Source organism: Megachile rotundata, chromosome 15 (assembly GCF_050947335.1).
Source record: "Megachile rotundata isolate GNS110a chromosome 15, iyMegRotu1, whole genome shotgun sequence".
Taxonomy (NCBI): Eukaryota; Metazoa; Arthropoda; class Insecta; order Hymenoptera; family Megachilidae; genus Megachile; species Megachile rotundata.
This window is the reverse complement of record NC_134997.1, coordinates 10,437,016-10,454,875: the sequence shown is the minus strand read 5'-3', so window position 1 is coordinate 10,454,875 and position 17,860 is coordinate 10,437,016. Positions and strand designations below refer to the sequence as shown.

General features: G+C 39.7%; 2 protein-coding genes and 1 long non-coding RNA gene across 10 annotated transcripts in view; 2 read left to right on the top strand and 1 right to left on the bottom strand.

Annotated features, from left to right (window-relative positions):
• Positions 1 to 316: 316 nt before the first annotated feature.
• Positions 317 to 2,239, top strand: LOC100877430 (WD repeat-containing protein SL1-17). Its single transcript, XM_012282249.2, has 8 exons — positions 317 to 462; positions 559 to 668; positions 826 to 995; positions 1,099 to 1,337; positions 1,406 to 1,499; positions 1,567 to 1,660; positions 1,763 to 1,934; positions 2,119 to 2,239. The coding sequence occupies exons 1-8, from the start codon at positions 460 to 462 to the stop codon at positions 2,218 to 2,220; spliced, it is 984 nt and encodes a 327-aa protein (XP_012137639.2). The 5' UTR covers positions 317 to 459; the 3' UTR covers positions 2,221 to 2,239.
• Positions 2,240 to 2,366: 127 nt separating this feature from the next.
• Positions 2,367 to 17,860, bottom strand: part of LOC100877316 (uncharacterized) — a 46,423-nt gene continuing 30,929 nt past the window's right edge. For 5 of the 8 annotated variants that reach the window (XM_076540030.1, XM_076540029.1, XM_076540031.1 and 2 more), the window contains 7 exons: positions 13,698 to 14,105; positions 12,082 to 12,273; positions 9,173 to 11,796; positions 8,976 to 9,067; positions 8,620 to 8,902; positions 8,253 to 8,511; positions 2,367 to 8,173 (listed from right to left, as the gene is read on the bottom strand). In XM_076540030.1, the coding sequence (XP_076396145.1) occupies positions 3,875 to 8,173; positions 8,253 to 8,511; positions 8,620 to 8,902; positions 8,976 to 9,067; positions 9,173 to 11,796; positions 12,082 to 12,273; positions 13,698 to 14,105 (8,157 nt within the window). In that variant the 3' untranslated portion in view covers positions 2,367 to 3,874. The remainder of the gene's footprint in view (positions 8,174 to 8,252; positions 8,512 to 8,619; positions 8,903 to 8,975; positions 9,068 to 9,172; positions 11,797 to 12,081; positions 12,274 to 13,697; positions 14,106 to 17,860) is intronic. The other 3 variants (XR_013040575.1, XM_076540032.1, XM_012282230.2) reach the window with 3 other exon arrangements.
• Positions 14,964 to 16,869, top strand: LOC105662109 (uncharacterized). The gene is made up of 2 exons (XR_001095483.2): positions 14,964 to 16,130; positions 16,283 to 16,869. It is a non-coding gene; the product is annotated as an uncharacterized LOC105662109 (long non-coding RNA).

The following is a 17,860-nucleotide window of genomic DNA, read 5'->3' as shown; positions in this document are numbered from 1 at the left end:
CAAATTTAAAATCGGTTTCTAGTGAATCTTACAATATCTACAATTATATGCTTCTAATGATAAATAATGAGTAAAAACAAATACTATATCAAATATTTTTATTGCGAGTCAGACATTACAAAATTCATGACGTATGTTTCTATAGAATTAAAAAATATACAAGGAAATATATTTTTACAAAAGTATTTACATTCAAGTACAAATCACGTTGTCCTAGGGAAAATGGCAGGGTAAGTAGGGATTTCTTTTCATCATCAGCCATTTTCTCTAGGAAATCCGAGTTTTCCCCCGAATGTGCAAGAAAAGCATAGATACTAACGATAATATGTGTGTACATATATTTATGTATATGTAATGTAAAGCTATATTCAATTTTACATTCAGTAAACTTTTTTATTTACTAGTATACGTCAGTCTGTAGTAATATACTGTTGTGTAGCTAATACGTATTTTTTTAAAATGGTGAGAAATAAATAAATTTGTAAAATATTACAAACATAAAGGTTATGTTGTCCATGATGTGTGACAGTTGCAAAGTCGTGTTCGAAATTTTTTCAGTATTCCTTACTTAATACAACAGAAAATGCTCACGAAGACAGTATTTGGACCTGTGCGTGGGGTTGTTTGAAGAAGAAAAAGGAAGCGCAGCCAGATAATGATGATTCGCGGTAATTGTCACGAAACTTAAGTTACTCCGGCTTTGTTCCTTCATATTTATGTTTCTGTTTATATCTGTTGTATTAATATTTCTCCTGTTACATACCTATTTAATACTTATAATTCTTTTGTTACTTTTATAGTTATATTTCTGTTGTTATATTATAGCGATTCTATACAATCCAATGAAGAAGAAATATTGGAGTACTTAGTAACTGGCTCAGTTGATGATACCGTTAAAGTTTGGGAACAAAAAGATAAAGCTTTACAGTTAAAACATAAATTAAGTGGGCATTCACTTGGTGTGGTATCTGTTGCTGTAAGTTCAGATGGTTCAAGTAAGTAGTTGAAAAAAGCAGATCACTTGTAGAAAATATTTAAAAATGGTAACCATTACTTAATGTGTAAACATGTATTAGTAAGATACATATTATATTGCAGAATGTGCTTCAAGCTCACTAGATTCCAGCTTAAAATTATGGGATGTAGAAGCAGGAGAAAAAATATCAAGTATCGAAGTTGGGCCTGTGGACATTTGGACAGTGGTATTTTCCCCAGATGACAAGTTCATTGTATCAGGTAGCCATTCTGGTAAAATACATTTATATGGAACAGAAAGTGGAAAACAGGAACAAACATTGGATACCAGAGGTGGAAAATTTACTTTAAGTGTTGCCTTTGTAAGTATATTAATTTAAAATGTGAATAAAAAATGGGAAGACTTCAGCTTAATGTATTTTTGTTTTAGAGTCCTGATGGTAAATATATTGCCAGTGGTGCAATAGATGGGATTATTAATATTTTTGATGTTACCTATGGAAAAGTATTACGTACATTGGAAGGTACATGTCAAAATATCTTTTAATAATTTGTAATTGTCATATGTATTATGTAACTTGTGTGTTTCAGGACATGCAATGCCTATCAGATCCTTGTGCTTTTCACCAGATTCACAGTTGCTTCTTACTGCATCTGATGATGGACACATGAAACTGTATGATGTGTAAGTAATTTATTCCTTCAAAGTGAATTAATCGAATGTATGGTACAATTTCGATTATTCGTGAGTTGTAATAAATTTATTATACCATCTGTTTCTATACAGGAAAGATGCTAATTTAGCAGGAACTATGTCAGGGCACGCTTCATGGGTTCTTAGCGTCGCTTTTGCTCCAAATGGACAAAAATTTGCATCTAGTAGTTCAGATCATACAGTCAAAGTTTGGGAATTAGCGCAACGACAATGTTTACATACATTTAACGAACATCATGATCAGGTAAACTATGTATACATTGTACTATGTACTGTGCATATTTTGTAACTTTTAAATTCACGCGGCGGGAAAAATGTACTAAAACTTAAACAAATTTTTTACATATAAATTGTGTTTATTAAATTATAACTAAAAATATATATGACTAATAGAAGATCATAAATGTTTAAATAATTTGATTTCTTAGGTATGGGCTGTGAAATACAATCCGCAAAGAAACAACATTATTGCATCGGTATCCGAGGATAAATCTATCAACTTATATGAATGTCCAATGTTCGATAAATAAAGTCATTTTTATAAGGATAGACGAATAATGTGTATATTTATTACTATTTTTTTGTAATATTTTACATAATTTCAAGCATTTTTCATTCTTTTTTGTTGGCAATGTATTGTATAATTTTCACTATAATTGAAATTAAAGAAAGTAGATAGTAGCTATTAATTTTATTGTACTGCAATTATTAATATACAAATCATTAAGATGCCTACCAAATCTAAAATACAATATAACCAAAGATGGATTGCACTTAAGATCTAGATAAAGGACAAAGATTACAAAAGAACTTTGAAAAAGAATCTGGTGTACAGACCAAACCTTGTATAAAGAAAAAAATATAAGGATACCCTGATGTGGTTCCAAGTTGGAAGGGTTAAATCTAATTAACTCGAACTGGAACAGGGTAAAACACTTATAACAAATACATTTAAATAATTCATAATAAAATCTACTCCATATGGTGTCAAACATTCTCCTTCTAATGAGACTTTAGATCGATCTAACACATGTAGAAGGACAGATGACACGATATAGAAGAAAACTTAAAATATTGTATTTTTTTAACACTTCAGATGTGTAGTAAATTTTTTGTTCGAACGAAACTAAAGAAAAGATAAACGTATCAAAATAAAATTGATAAATGCAATGCCAATATTTTCAATTTTCCAATCTACAAATACATAATTGATCCGTACACACTCGTAATCGTACCTACATGTATTTTAGAAAGGGTAACCAGTCGAATCAGTAGACGCTTGTTACATGCAAATCGATTTTATGTTATTACACATATGACCAAAATAGAAGCTATTTCAACTGTAGATTTTCAAATAGACTAGAAACTTAAAGTAAGGATTTACAAAATTTTGTCTCTTCACGCAATGCCAGTCTAACGTTACTTAGACCGCTACATTGATATAAACATCACTACCGCAATTATCGTTAACATCCAGTTTTGCGTTGAAGATGTTCAAGTTTTGTCCAAATCTTCATCATCGTGTTTCTATCAGTCTTTAAAAGTAATTAGACTTTGTATTCGTTAAAAGAATACAAATCAGTTATGGTTGAAACAAAATACAGATCTTATTCCTTGCAAATTTACCTAATTACGAAGATGTACAGCGACATACTTTTGTTTTTTATTCTTTTGTGATATACATCGTGATTCGTAATACGTATTCGCTAAACTTTCTACATTCTTCATCCACGTTGAATATATATACAAAATTGAATAAATAATCGAGCATAATTACTGCTACTTACTACCGATTTTAAATGTCCTCGTAATGATGGAATTCCTCAATAATAATGTATATACAATACGTAAAAGTGAATAGGAATGATATATCATTGATCTTCGACGACTATTTCACACTTTATCCGTACATATTAAAAACTTGCATCACAACGCATGCAACCAAGAAATACACCCGATCGGCCATTCTTCCACGTACGAAGGGTCTAAAAATCATCGATTAACATTTTTCGGTGCCATTTAAAGGACCAGGTAAAATGAATACCATTCAACTTACTTAATGAATACCGCGTGTGCCGATACACGCGATCAAACGCAGCGTAACGAAGCAAATATACAATGACTAGCCTGAAAGAAAGAAGCGATACTATGAACGAAAACTTGTTATTTAATAACAGGCTCCTCCTATACTGTTGTCACTCTCGTAGAAGCCGTGACAATGTCGCTGTGACAATCTGTCATCCTGAATTTTCCTTCGCTTTCCTCTGACGTTACTTTGGTTGCCTGCGAAGAAGGTATATCTTGTTTCGGATTGTAATTAAAAGGTGGCACAATAGCGGATGCGGGTGTACGCACATTACCGCCGTTAACGTGCGTTTGTGCAGCGCCCTCTGCAGAATCTACTCTTATGAAGGAACCAAGGCGCGATATACGTTTCGTAGGATCCACCGCATCCGCCGTGGAAGACTCAGCGTGCTGCGGTTTCCGCAAGATCACCGAAGCGTCCTCTACTTCTACGGTATCCTTCTTGTACGTGGCGGGTTCGCTGGACTTCACGGGAATCTTACACGGAGCGTCGTTCGCGTTCATCCCGCTGAGGTCGCAGGAGTTCCTGTACTTCGCTTTGCTCGGTTGCACACCGATCACCAACGGTCTCTTCAGCTTCGACTTGTACAAGGTCGATTCCGGGTGGTCGTTCTCCTGAGGCACTCCCTCGAACGTCGAGCTGCGAAACAATCTAAAGGCTGGTGGATTACTGACCGGAGATGGACCGTCCACACCGTTGGCGCAATTGCCAGGCTGCACCCACTGCCTGGTGTCAGGTTTCTCGAAGCGTTGCTTGCTCTTGCTCTCCTCCACTTTCTTCCAAAGACTCGCTATTTTACTAGTCGCCTCTTTGGCTAACTTTCTGGTTTGCGCACCTGTCGATGAATTGGACACGATACTGGAGTTGCTGTTGGACCTCTGCCCGAGAGGACTGACTTTCCGAAAAATTTTACCGTTCTCCATCTGCGTGACGTTCTGAGAACCAGGAATTTTCGAGGTGGCGCTTACTTTACCTGTGGGCAAACGTTTCGGAGCAACCAGCAATGGCAACGCTTTAGACTGCATCTTCTCCGAAGTAGTACCTTTCGTCACTTTTGATTGATGCGCCTGATGCGTTTTGGGCGCCACTTTAGGTTTGCTTACCGCCGGGTGCACTTTGGAGGTAGCACCTCTGATCGGCTTCGCGATCTTCGTTTTTATGGGAGAGGAAGATGTGGAGACCACCGTGGGCGCGTTCTCTACTTCCGGCTCGTCTTTGGTAAAGGTTCCCTGTCTTTCCAGGGGTTTGATAGGTACGTCCGTCTTAGCTTCTTGATAGTTCGATGGAGAGCACGTTGGAGGTGTGCTGTGTCTTTTTACGGACTTTGTGAAAGTGAGTGACGATCCCTTCTGCGGCACCGACGCTCTCTTTGCGGCTACCGATAGGACCTTCGTTCTCTTCTCTGCGTCCGTTGAACCGGGAGTTATTTTAGGATTCGTGTTTGATTTTGGAGTGTCTTTAGTTATGATGTTTGGATTGTTATTGTTTTGTCTGAGAGTGGTAGCCCTCGTAGCTCTCACAATGGGGGAAGTGTTGCTGCGTCCTATGGGAATTCCACTGACGGGATTCACTTGTTTCAATGGGGAGGACTGTGGCGTTGGTTTCCGCGTTATCGGGTTTGAATAAAGAGCTTTCCTTCTGCCTCGAATAGCCTTTGGACTTTCGGGGTCAGACTTGTCCGTGGCGTTCGAATCGTTGCTGGCATCTCTCACCATTCCGGGTTTGATGATACGCGGTCTCTTTGTCTCTCTAGGTGGCTCTTCGGTGTTGTTCGACTCGTCGTCGCTTTCGCTCTCTGCCGCATCCAGAAATCTCACGTCCTCCGTGGACCTAGGTGTATCAGCTTCCGCCTCTCTGTGATCGCCTTCCGGTTCTTGCACATTTTCCATTTGCTGAGCACATGTGCCTATTAATTTTTTAGAAACACCATTAACGAACTTCATTCGCAGATTGCGTTCTGACTCTGACTCGTTCGACACCAAACTCAAAGTCTCGCAGTCCAAGAATGTGTTTTCTATGTTCTCGATCGCCTTCGATTCGTTCAGAGTATTTAATACAATAGTTGCGTTCTGTTCTAACATGGTTTGAATTTCGTCCGACTGAATATTGCGCGTTGTATCAGTTACTCTTTCTTCCAAGGTATTTGAAGCGACACCGTTTTCTGCATCTTTGAAAATACACTCAGAGTCGTTCAGAGTTCTCGTGCGATATCTTTCCCTGTTCTTCTTTTGCTCTATGCGGTTCTTTATCATCGTTTTACAGCCAGGGACTTTGGACAGCATGGGAATCGAGGACTTAACAGGAGACGTTTCAGGCTTCTCTGCAGTCTCCTGATTAGAAGCATTATCAACTTCCCGTTGCACGTTCTGATCCTGGTTCAAGTCAGGAAAAGGATTTTCCAGTACCTGCGTCTGAAACCTGGCTCTGTCTTCCTGTCTACGTTGTTTGGGCGTCAATTTAGAAAACGGTGAGCACTTGCCGCGTGTAACCTTCTCTTCTCCGTTTGCATTCTCTCGTTTCTCAGCTTCCTTTTCCTTCTTGTCCATCTCCGCAGCTATAGTGTACGTTTTGTATCTCTCCTTGGCTAAATTTCGTTTCTGTTTCGGTGTCAAATTTCTGTGCGACCGTTTTCTGGGCGTAGACTCAGCGGAGCTGGTACCGCAGTACTCTGAGGAGATGGGAGTAACAGCTTCGTCGGTGTCGTTGCCTACTTCGTCAATCCTTTCTACGATCGGATGTGGAGGGGCTTCTTCGGTGTACAACTCTGCGTCGATGCACAAAGTGTCGCTACAGTTCGTTTCAGTAGCCTGTTCCATTGTTGATTCGTCCATTTCGCAGACTTCGTTGAATAATGAAGGAGGATTGATGTTTTCCAAGCATTCGCTCAGACTATTGTTCGCGCTGTTTTGCATAGCTTCAGCATAACGCATGCATGTTATAGAAAGTACGTTCGCGACAGGTTTCAGTAAATCGAACATAGCATCGCTTCCAGTTAGACTGTGCGAGTAGTGGTCTTTAGTTTCCGCTATTTCCGATGTGATGCTTGCAACGCTCAGCATGCTGTTCTCCATATCACCAACGTCTGGCAGCTCGTCCATCATCGACGGTGGTTTGACACTTTCCAAGTGCGAGCCAGTGCATTCGTTCAACAGGTTCTCCAAGCTTCCCGTGTGACTCTGAGTTTGATTAAGTGCCCGCTTGGCCACAACGCCAAGGGGGAGAGACTTCTTGCGACAGCCTCGAGAGTCTGTCGTCGACACGCTCTTCACCTGAAGTGGAGGAAGGGATGTTGAATTACATCTGTCTCGATTACTGAACGACTCGCTGCAGTCACCTGAGCCCGCGTAACTGGCCGTCAAAGACAACAGGCTTCCCATGGAGGAAGGAGGCTTAATTGCTTCCAAGTCCATGGACGTCATACTAGTTGTGTCTAATTCGTTTTGTCTGTTCATTTCTGCATCGACTGCTTCGGCCAATTTGATTGCTTCTCTTTGAATGATTTTAGAGTTCGTCATGTGTCCACTTTCGCTACTAACTGTCTCCGTACCTTGGTCTTCTGGTACGTCACTCTTGAACGAGGCAATTATAGGAGCACTGATGCTGATGCTAGGGAAAGAGATTTCGTTAGGCGAATCTTCGTTCCACGTGTCACTTAGTATACTCTGTTTCATTGCACTCGAATCCCGTTCACGTATCGCTTCCGTCTGCTGCACCAAAGTAGCTGTTAGTCGATCTAGCGAGGCGATCATGGCATCAGGATCCCGTTGACGACGATACACCTCTTCTTTCTCAACGTGTTTCGTTGCGTCTCCACCTTTCTGCGTCTTATGCTTTGTGCTAGTCTCTTCTTTCTTAATACCATCTACTTCACATGTGTCGTTATACATTTTATCCTCATCTAAGTCGTTAATCCGTCTTTGTCTGAACTCGTCCGTATTGGACTTCAACGAAATGTTTTGAATGTCATCCATTTTCGTTGGTCCAGACTGTATACACAATTCTAACAGCGCATGTTCGGATTGTTCTACGGAATCAATGGATTCGCTGCTCTCAGAATCTGTTACTTTCGTGTAAGATTGTTGCATGGACAAATTCTCTGGAACTTTGTCTTTCGAGGTTTCTGGTTTTTCGTTTTCCCAGTTAGTAGTGTCCTCAAGGAGATCATTGTGGACCAAAGACGAGATATCTTCGTTCGATTGATTATCGATACTGGATAAATATTGCTGTTGATTAGGTTCGGAATTGAAAACTATCGTCTCTTGCAGCTCTGGAGTATTCCTCAAATTCGAGGGCAATGAGAAGTTACACAGATTATCGTCGTCCATTACTGAACTCGCTTTGCCTAACTCATTCTGGGAAATTTGATTTGATTGCTTCATGATTTTATTTTCCTCGGTCTGAAAGAGAGAAGATTCACACTTCAATTCTAGAGTATAAGTATTATTAAAATGCTTAGAGAAAGTTATGGAAATATACCTTCTGCATAAATTTACTTGTGTTTTGACTGTAATCAGATCCAATATTTACATTTGGCGAATTTTCCATCATTTTATTTTTACTAACATCGTCTGTTGTTTCTTCAGATTCTTGTTTCATATCAAGACTGTTCATGGTAGAATCGACCGACGAGTTGCACTCCATTTGATCCAGTGCTATGCTGGTTTGATATCTGGTTAAAGTACTTTCATTTCGTGGAACCTTTTCAAAATTGTTTCCTATGAATGAATGCCTGTGCCTGGAAGAAAAAAATACATATGTTATTATACAATTTAGTCAATTTAAACAGTACAACATAACAGTTTATAAATTTTATTATATTGGAGTTCTTGGTTAAAACATTTACCTATTATTCTGCATTCCAATATTAATACAAGCTGTAAGCAGATCTTCATCGTCCTCATCCCCATCACTGACTTGATCTAAACATTCGGAATAGTTGTTTATATTTAATGTGCATGGCATGTTACGGATATCTCCTTTTAGTTCAAATTCCTTACATCCTGAATCATTAGAAGCCTTCAGTGTACTGGTCACATACGAATTAACTCCATTTGCAGGGTAATTTTGATCGCACTTTTCATTCTTTTCAAATATAACATTTTTAGTTTCATATTTTTCTTCTGTAACTATAATAAAAAAATTATATTATTTAAATTACAATAGACAGTCAGCAATAAATCATACTCTTGATTGTGTTACCTGATTTAGTTGTCGTTGAATTAGATGCCTTGTATTTGTCATCATCATATTGTAAATTGCTTGAGGGCACTTGTGAGAGCGTAGTTTTCAAACTATCAATAAAAGAAGAAGTATTATTTATTTCATTAAATACTAACAAATATTTTATAAATTAGATTTGCAAATTTATTTCTGGATGACAAATATGTTTTACACACCTTACTGCATTAACTGTAGGTGAGTGATCATCCACTTCAACATTACTATCCTTAGCAGCTTCAAAGTAATGCATTCCCTGACTTCCTTTTCCAACCTTCTTCACCGTGTTTTGAAACTTCAGTGTTTCCTTATCTTTATTCCGCTCCTGCAACTTTTTCTGCCTATCATCCTGCAGATCCGAAGCAGAGGCTGCTCTAGAACAGTTCAGAGACATGCCATGAGGCGTTCCTTCCGTGTAATAGGTCTTCAGCGTGTCTTCGTGAATCAGCTCTTGCTCAGTATTCCTAAAGTAATGCGAATGTTGTTTCTCTTCATCTTCCAAGCTACGCTCGGCATAACGCAAGCTGTAATCGGTCGGCTGATCTAAATCAGTAACAGCATAATCGGTGAACAGCGTCCCTTCCGTCCGATGACTGACGGTCGGAGATATTGCTTTTTGTATGGTATTCAACGAGTTGTGTTGATGAAGTGTCTTCTCGTACACGTTCCCGAATCCGTCTTTCACGGAAGAGCTGCTACCAACAAAGGACAACGTGGACGAGCTGTCCATGGTCATTTTAGCGGTCGAGTATTCCGACTTCGTGCAGACGTTCAGTTCAGTTTCATCAGGGATGCTGGACTGGCTGCCAGCCTTCAACGAGATGCTCTGAGGTAAATTGTCCTCCACGGACGAGTGCAGCAGGTTTTGTGAACAGGCGGATTCCTGGTCCGGTGCCGAGGACCACGAAATGGTGGAGTTTGTGCATCTGAGGTCACCTAGGCCATTGAAACCGTCTGACGATTTCAGACGATCCGGAATAGCGTTCTTGTAACGTAAAGTGTACTTCTTCTCGGAGGAGACTTTGGAGTGTCCCTCGCTGGACATCCCACTTTCAAAACCAACCGCAGCGTGCAACGACGAGGACTGTTGTTTGATCTGAATCTCTGTGGGAGATAATCCATTCAGGACGTGACGATTCACTCGTTCGAACATGGTGTCGGAATGGGTGCTCGTCACGGAGCGCATAGAGTCCCTGCTTTCGCTTCTAGCGACCCCGTTGCACTTTATACTGGACGTACTGGGCTGGTTGTGTAGCTGGTAGGGGCGCAGAGCACGTGCGTTGATCCCCAGGAAGCTGTGATCTACTTTGAGCGAGAACTTGTCGTCCTTGTTCGTCGGGGACGTGCTAGGTTCAATATTGTCACAAGTTTCGGCCAAGTTTTGGTCTATCTCTTGTTCCAGAGCTCTCTGTCTGCGAGCGACTAAAGTGGGCAAGGTTGGAAGGCCCAGTCCTCGTGCCGTTGAGTCCAGATGGACCAGATTGTTACAGCCTGGTCTTGCGCTTAGTAGATTCTTCAAGGCTGCGCTTGAGCCCATGGAGATCATTTTGTGCTTAGAGTGGATCAGACTACGCAGCATGGGGACTGCACCCAGGTCCCATAGTAATCGCTGATCTTGCGGACATCGGGCGGAGAGGTTCCACAGTGCTCCGCAAGCGTTGCTGACGACGGTCAAACTAGGTGAACGTAACTGTTGCAGCAGAACTTGCAGACATCCTCTCTCTCTCACGATGGATCGGTAGTCCTCCCTGACTGCGATGTGGCTAGAAACGTTCCTCAGTATTCCTCCAGCATTTTCGACGATGGCCAGAGTTTTGGACGGCGCCTTGTAGCTCAGCATGTCGACAAGGAATGCCAGCGCGCCGTCCACGGCACAGATGTCTACCTTGTTTGTGCTGCAATGTGCCGACAGATTCCAGAGCGCAGAGAGTATCGACTTCAGCGTAGATTCCTTCCTGCCCTCCATTGCTGCCTTCATGAGTCCAGTCACTGCTCCAACCTCCCTCAACGTCTGCTTGCTACTGCTATCTGCTCTCCACGACAAGTTCCTCAGAACGCTCGCTGTGACCTGTCTGAGGTCGTCGCTGGGACTCCTCAGCTGCGAGACCAACGCCTTCATGAACTCCCGGAAGGAGCAGAGCAACGCTTTATTGTTGCCGTCGCCGAACGTGAGATTCGTCAACGCCATCCCGGCGTACCTGCGTAGAGTGATGCAGTTCTGGTCGTCGCATTCGCTGCCGTGGGCCATGTGGTCCATCTCAATGAGCTCTGCAACCGCGTGCAGTCCACCGAGCTGACACATGGCGTGACGATGTGCTTCGTCGAAGGACAGCTTCATCAACGCGGCTATCGTCGGTCCGGGATGCCTTTCCAAATCGTCAGGAACCTGTCCTGTTTCCAACGACGTTCTCAACGCCTGACAATAGTCCCTCAACTGTTCGAGAAACCGCAGAACCCTCGCTTCCCGACGTCCAGCCCTCTCGTCGCTCTTGGCGTGGACGATATTGTGCAGAGCTCGCGACGCCTTCTCTCTCGTCTCGGGATCCTGGCCCGGTGCGTGGATCAGTTGGACCAACAGAGGTAGACACCCTGATTGTCTCATTATGAGGCAGTTGTCTATCGAGTTGCTCATTGATAGTAGAGTGGCGCTCATGTCTTCCCTGCCTTCCGTGCTTCCTAGCATTCCTAACAGGTTGTACACTACGTCTACCTTCGCTCCTAATCTTCGGTCGCCCTGCATCTCTGTAGAGCAACCCAGAGCCGTGCCAGAGTTCGAGGAGAAGCTCATGACACTGGCTACGTCCTGTGAGGGTCATGGCGAACTATTATTTTCATATACAGTGTTCTTTAATTAATATTTTATATAATAAAGAATGGTGAAATTTGGAGAATTTTGACCCACAATACTTACCAAATTATTAACAAAGAGACCTAACTTTTTAACTTGACAAATCACGATAACAATTCAAAATAATCTAGCTTTTCTTTAATGTTCGTTCTATGTTTTTTTTCCAGAGTAAGAAGTGCGCATCGTTCCCTTGAAATTTAACCACACGGTGCACGCAACTCATAGAGAAACGCAACTCACATTATGTACAGTAGTTGACGTGCTTTGTTGAGGGGAAAAGCCCATTTGTTGATTGGCCCATACGTCTCTTCTGATGGGCCAAGTTCCCCGATAAGAGGACGGTAATCTGTGACCCTGCAGGGATGTGTCTGGTTTGTTGTCTTCCTCGCTACTTCCACCCTCATTATAGCGTTTATTTCTTCGTGAATAAATCTGTTGAACATTAATTACGCGAACGAATTAATCGCCTTGCTTATTTTGTATCGAAAGAAAATTAAATCCTTCTTTCGTCTGTATTACAATTGAGAAGTGTAGCAATACTGACAAGATAACTATTTGTTAAAAAAAAAATTTGTAACTTTGAAAATTTGATAAATACGCAAACTCTAGTTACATCAACAAACGCAAGTTTTCGAGTTTTACCCGAAAATAATTACAGCGCTCCCGTGTCTTATTTCTCGTCTTCGCGCGTAACCACAAGGAAGGGAAAACGGACACGAATACAATAAATTCTCGCGAAAATGTTTAGGGTGGCGAGTTAAAGGGCGGCGAGATAAGAAGGGAGAGAGGAAATGCAATGTACGTGTGCGTATAACGTGTACAGTCGAGCGGGACAAAGACAGAATGAGTTCTCCCCGTAAAATCAATACGAGTCTACGCTGGTGGAGGTGTATATAGGAAGGACTCGTACTCTCCACAAGCACGAGGCAACCCCAGTGGTTTCCAACCATTTTTGCATCTCCAAATCTCATTCTTATGCACGACAATACATTCAGACAATAAATAAAAAATTTGAACACGAATAATCATTCGGATATCTGCATTATAATTCATTACGTAAGAGTGCGGCTGTTCGGGGCGAAAAGTCATTGCAAGAAAAGCTGTACAAGAAATCTTAAAGACGTTTGAACGTACTCTTGTAAATAGGCATTTGTTAACATACCATGATACATAGATACATACCATGACACATTCAAAATCATACCAAATTAATTGGTTTTAATTATTTAAAAATTTGCAGAATTTTCTGTATGCGCAGTGCTCACATGCACTTAACTGTATAGTGATGCTAATTTGTTGAAAGATAATTATTTTTTGCTGAATGTGCTGGGTGATACACAGATGCTCTTGACATAGAAATTCAAGGTCATTTTATCCGTATTTTTGATCTTCTATTTTAGCTAATTTAATGGAACTTGAGAAGGCAATAAATTACATAATCAGTGACAGCCAATAACCATGAACCAATATTAAGACGAAAATTGATATCAGCATCAAATTGAAATTCCAGCAAAGCAATTTCTATAGCAAGCTATTTTTCAATCTCATAAAACGTTTAACCGATCTCGGAAAACCAATAACGATTATAGGACAGTCTGTCGGTCAATACGAGCCGCACAATCTTCATAAATATTGAAAGTTGTCAAGCAGATCCCGAAATTAAGTTTTCTTCAAGGCAACTTCACAGAAGAACGTAATCGTCCGATCCCTCGCATGCACTCAAGTTCTCATTCCGCGTCACATACATCCTCATCTTACAGGCGCTAATCACGCACACCTAACACCATACAGAAACGATTAGAGAAGAAGGGTAGGGGTGCACAAGGGGTGATAAGGTTAAAAAAAGAGTAATTTACCTCGGGACTCGGCGTGGACGACCTTCGTTCGTCCTCCTCCTTGACTTCCGGCTCCATAGCATCCTCTTTGCTGGTCTCAGCGATCACGGTGCCGAGGTACAAGGTTGGCCTGAAGTTCGCATTGACAGGCAAAGAATTTGAAGAGGACGACGGTGTTTTCAGCAGCGGGCATCTCGCGGACGTCGTCGCCGTTGCGACGACGGGGTTGAACGCTGCGCCGTCCACCGACGACTCCAGCTCGTGCGCCGCGACGCTGCTCAGGGGCGTAGGTAGCTCGATGTCGTGAGGGCGCCTCTGGGCCCTCCACGAGCCGGCACCTTCCACGCTGACGCCTATCACCGATCCGCGAGACACGCGACACTCGTCCGAGAATCTTTCTGCTCTTTTCTGGCACTCTTCCGCGTCCTCCTGCAATAAAGTTTCGTTTCAAAGAGATACAAAACACGGCCGTTTTATACAGACATTTATGGATGTTATAGACCTGCTACATTTTAAGCTTTATCTTTTATCTACATTTCTTTTTCACTGCTCTTCATTTTGCACTCCTAAAATACAGAAATAATGTAGTAGAGTACTAGTTTAGTAAAGTGAAAAGCGACAGAGTAAAATAATAAAATTTTTGTGAAATAAAATTTCTATTCTTTAAACAATAAAATGTTTCAAGAATAGAAGTAGAATTCAATAAGTTCAATTGTATAATAATTAGTAATTAGTATAATAATTAAAAATTAATTTAAAAAATTTAGTTTAAACAATTTACAGTTTGACTTTAATTACAGAGTTACTCAATTAAAAATTGTACTTCAATTACAGAATCATTGAATTAAACATTAGACTCTAAAATTGAGAATTGAAATCTAATTGTTATTCAAAGGAAATTGAAGTATGAATTGAAAAATAATCCTTAATTAGTGCTCAATTGAAAGCTTAATTAAGTATTTGAAATTCTATTAATAGAAGCAACATTTGCGAACATTTGATACTATCATTTTATAGCGACAATTAGAGTGATGTTCGAGCTATAGTTTGTTATATAACAAGACGTAGGTGGCAGGTCTTTATCATGTAACATCCTCACGCAGACAGAAGTAATGTGTAATGACGGTGTCACTTGCGACTGTTCGCGCTAAAAATAATCTCGTATCTCGAGAGTCAGTTCTTCGAGTTATTATTTTTCTTTCCCGTATCGATCATTGATACGCCATGATTCATCGTCGAATTATTCGGACTTCTTTCGTGGAACTTGATATGCACTCGTATGTATAAGTGATACTTCAGTGTTAATTATTAAATAAAGTAAACATTTGTTTAAAATCTTGCTCTGTCAAAGCGTCAAAATCCAACATTCCGCAGTTCATAACCTCCAAATTCCAAAGTGTCAAATTCCCAAATCTCCAAAAACTCATCTCGAAAAATAAAACCTCATGTTACATAATAAATTTAATATTTTATAAGCTTTAAAACTCACCGAAATCTCTAGAATATTACGGGTTCCTAAACATCATAATCCGATCTTGATTTTCAAATGTTGTGAGCCGAATTCCCACATTTTTCGTAACAATCAGTTCTCTTCTCGAAAAAGAAGAGGGAAAGTAATCACACTTTGCAACGACCGAAGAATTCATTCGGCTCCATAAAAGATCAATACCGATCGAGGAATTGAAACCAGCCGCACGATATTGCTACTTCACAACGAAACACCATCACACAGAGATTGCTTTCGCGAATTCCACGGTTCATTCATTTTTATCCCACTCAATTTAGGCTCCGTTCATGTGTACATTCCCGTCTTTCAAACAAACATCCCGCCAGAGAAAGCAGCATTAAATTTATCTACTTCAAAAAATCGTTTCAGTTGTTACGCTTTCTTTTAGATTCTCTTCAATGTTGCTTTGTGTTTCAACACGGATTTTAGAAACCACGGAACTGCGAACATATTCTCCTTAGCTCAATTGTTTGGGTTAACACTTTACAGTATCCAAGAAAAACGATGAAATCATGTGAATTGTACTTGAGACAGATAAATTAACTCGTTTGCAGATCTCTATGAAGCAGGACGTGTATTACGTTGTATTTCGTTTTACCGCCTTTTTCTAACGTTCGTGTATTGCGCAGGATGTGTGCGCAGGAATATTGATTATCGACCCACGTGATCGATGGAACATAACCTCGAAAATAGGATCGCCATGCGGTCGAAGCATAAAGACTTGATCTGCAATTGCAGTATTTCATTTGTGTTTCCCGATTGTTAAACGTATGCATTCGATTTGTATTCATCGAACGGTGCTGTCAATATTATGCATGGACAATTTAAATTGTAATTTGTGTCCTAAGTGATTGTAAAACTAGAACACTGTATAAAGAGGCTTACCCTTTAAAGAAATAAATGAAGTTGCCAAAAAATATAAGTTGTCAATAGTTATTATTTATTACGTAAGTTATCAATAGTTATTTATTACGTAATTTACCAGTAGTTATTTGTTACGTAAGTTACCAATAGTTATTATTTATTATACAAGTTACTAGTAGTTATGAAAGTAGTTACTTATGCAAGTTACCAGTAGTTAAGTTACTAATTGTTACAGGCGAAGAACATTACATGTAAAAACCGCATAAAATTCAGTGCGTGAAGCTTAATGGATTAACTTCCCGATTATCGCATCGCATTTATTAAAAACAGTTGGTAACAGCGAAAGGGTTAACCGTGCTGCATTATTAGACAAAACGCTGATGCGTGCAACGAGCAATTAACCCATCGCGTTCTGGGCCAACAAAAGGTCAACGTAGCGAATCCGCCGAGGTTCGAACGGCTTCGACATCACAGAAACATCGCGAAAGGCAAAATAATAATGGGAGCAGCTTGTCGAAAGGCGCATGCATAATTAAGGAATCGCGCGATCGCCATTGTTGCTGCTTAGAGTTGCCACTTTCACTCCGGGATTTCTCTGCCATTCGAGAAGTTCAAGAATAATGAATTCACTCGTAATACGGAAAACATTACAAAAATTAACAGTATAAAATTTTCTAAATATAATCTGTTTTTTGAGAGCTGAAACGGGGTCGTCTCTGGGGAGGTCTTAGGTCACTAAGTTGCTAGGGGCTATCTTTTACAAAATGGAGGTATCTTAAGGTGTAGAAGTGGCTTTTGAATTTAAAAGTATTTGCATTTAAATACTTAAACGTATATATAATATATACATTTAAGTATTTAAGTATTATATTATATTATATTATAATTTGTACAAGTTAAGAACTTTTATATATTTTATATTATGTTACATATACGTGTGTAGTATAACAAGATGCACTTTTTTAAAGAGTCATCAATAATATTCTGCTGAAGTTTTCTGTTATTTTTGATATTTAGATTTTAAGCTATTTTTGAACATATAGTATGTATGGAAATAATCTTAATTCTGTTAGAAAATGTTTATTTCTTAACTTCTCTACAATATAAAATAGGAACACGAACAATTAATACGTTCAGCTATCTTAAGCACTAATTAAAATGCCTGTAAAATCTTAGAAGGAACATTAAAATAATGATATCGCGAGAAGTCATTAAAATGCTCGAGTGTGTTCACTTGTAGTTAAATAAAGAACCGTAAAGCCACTTTTTTCCTTAGGAAAATAAACTGTTACCTTTAATTTTCAACTAATTCTTGGTAATTCGCATCGTATAATGCATTTAAAATAACTGAGCATGTAATTACCGAGTGTACTTGATAATAAGTTCTGGTTACATGCTTAAGTTTATTCAGTTTGCTAATTTTTTAATTAGAACATGTAAATTGTATACGGATACAATTATTAATCTTTATAAAGGGGCTGAATTTTGTAAGAGGATACTCATGCAATTCTTGTGATACGATAACTGTATCAGTGTCGAAGATTTGTGAAATTATTTTCTAGGAAGAATTTCATTTAACATTTGTCAGTAAAGATAACCGGGTTATCGTCTCAGGAGATTATTCAATTTATTGTTGCACATTAAGTAACGAATTAACGTTCTTGCATCGTGATGAGTCATCCTTAATTGGCTCGTGATTCATTCAGTATGCTTAGACGTTAGCCTCAATTTTACATCTGCATTTTATTAATTTGAACATTCTCACGATACTTGTTGTTAATTGCGAATGTTTAAATGAATACTTTTCAATTAT

What these genes read in the sequence shown, in the direction of transcription:
- LOC100877430 (XM_012282249.2), top strand. An exon ending in CCAGATAATGATGATTCGCG is followed by an intron (nt 669 to 825) that starts GTAATTGTCACG and finishes GTTATATTATAG; the next exon opens with CGATTCTATACAATCCAATG. An exon ending in AGTATTACGTACATTGGAAG is followed by an intron (nt 1,500 to 1,566) that starts GTACATGTCAAA and finishes TGTGTGTTTCAG; the next exon opens with GACATGCAATGCCTATCAGA.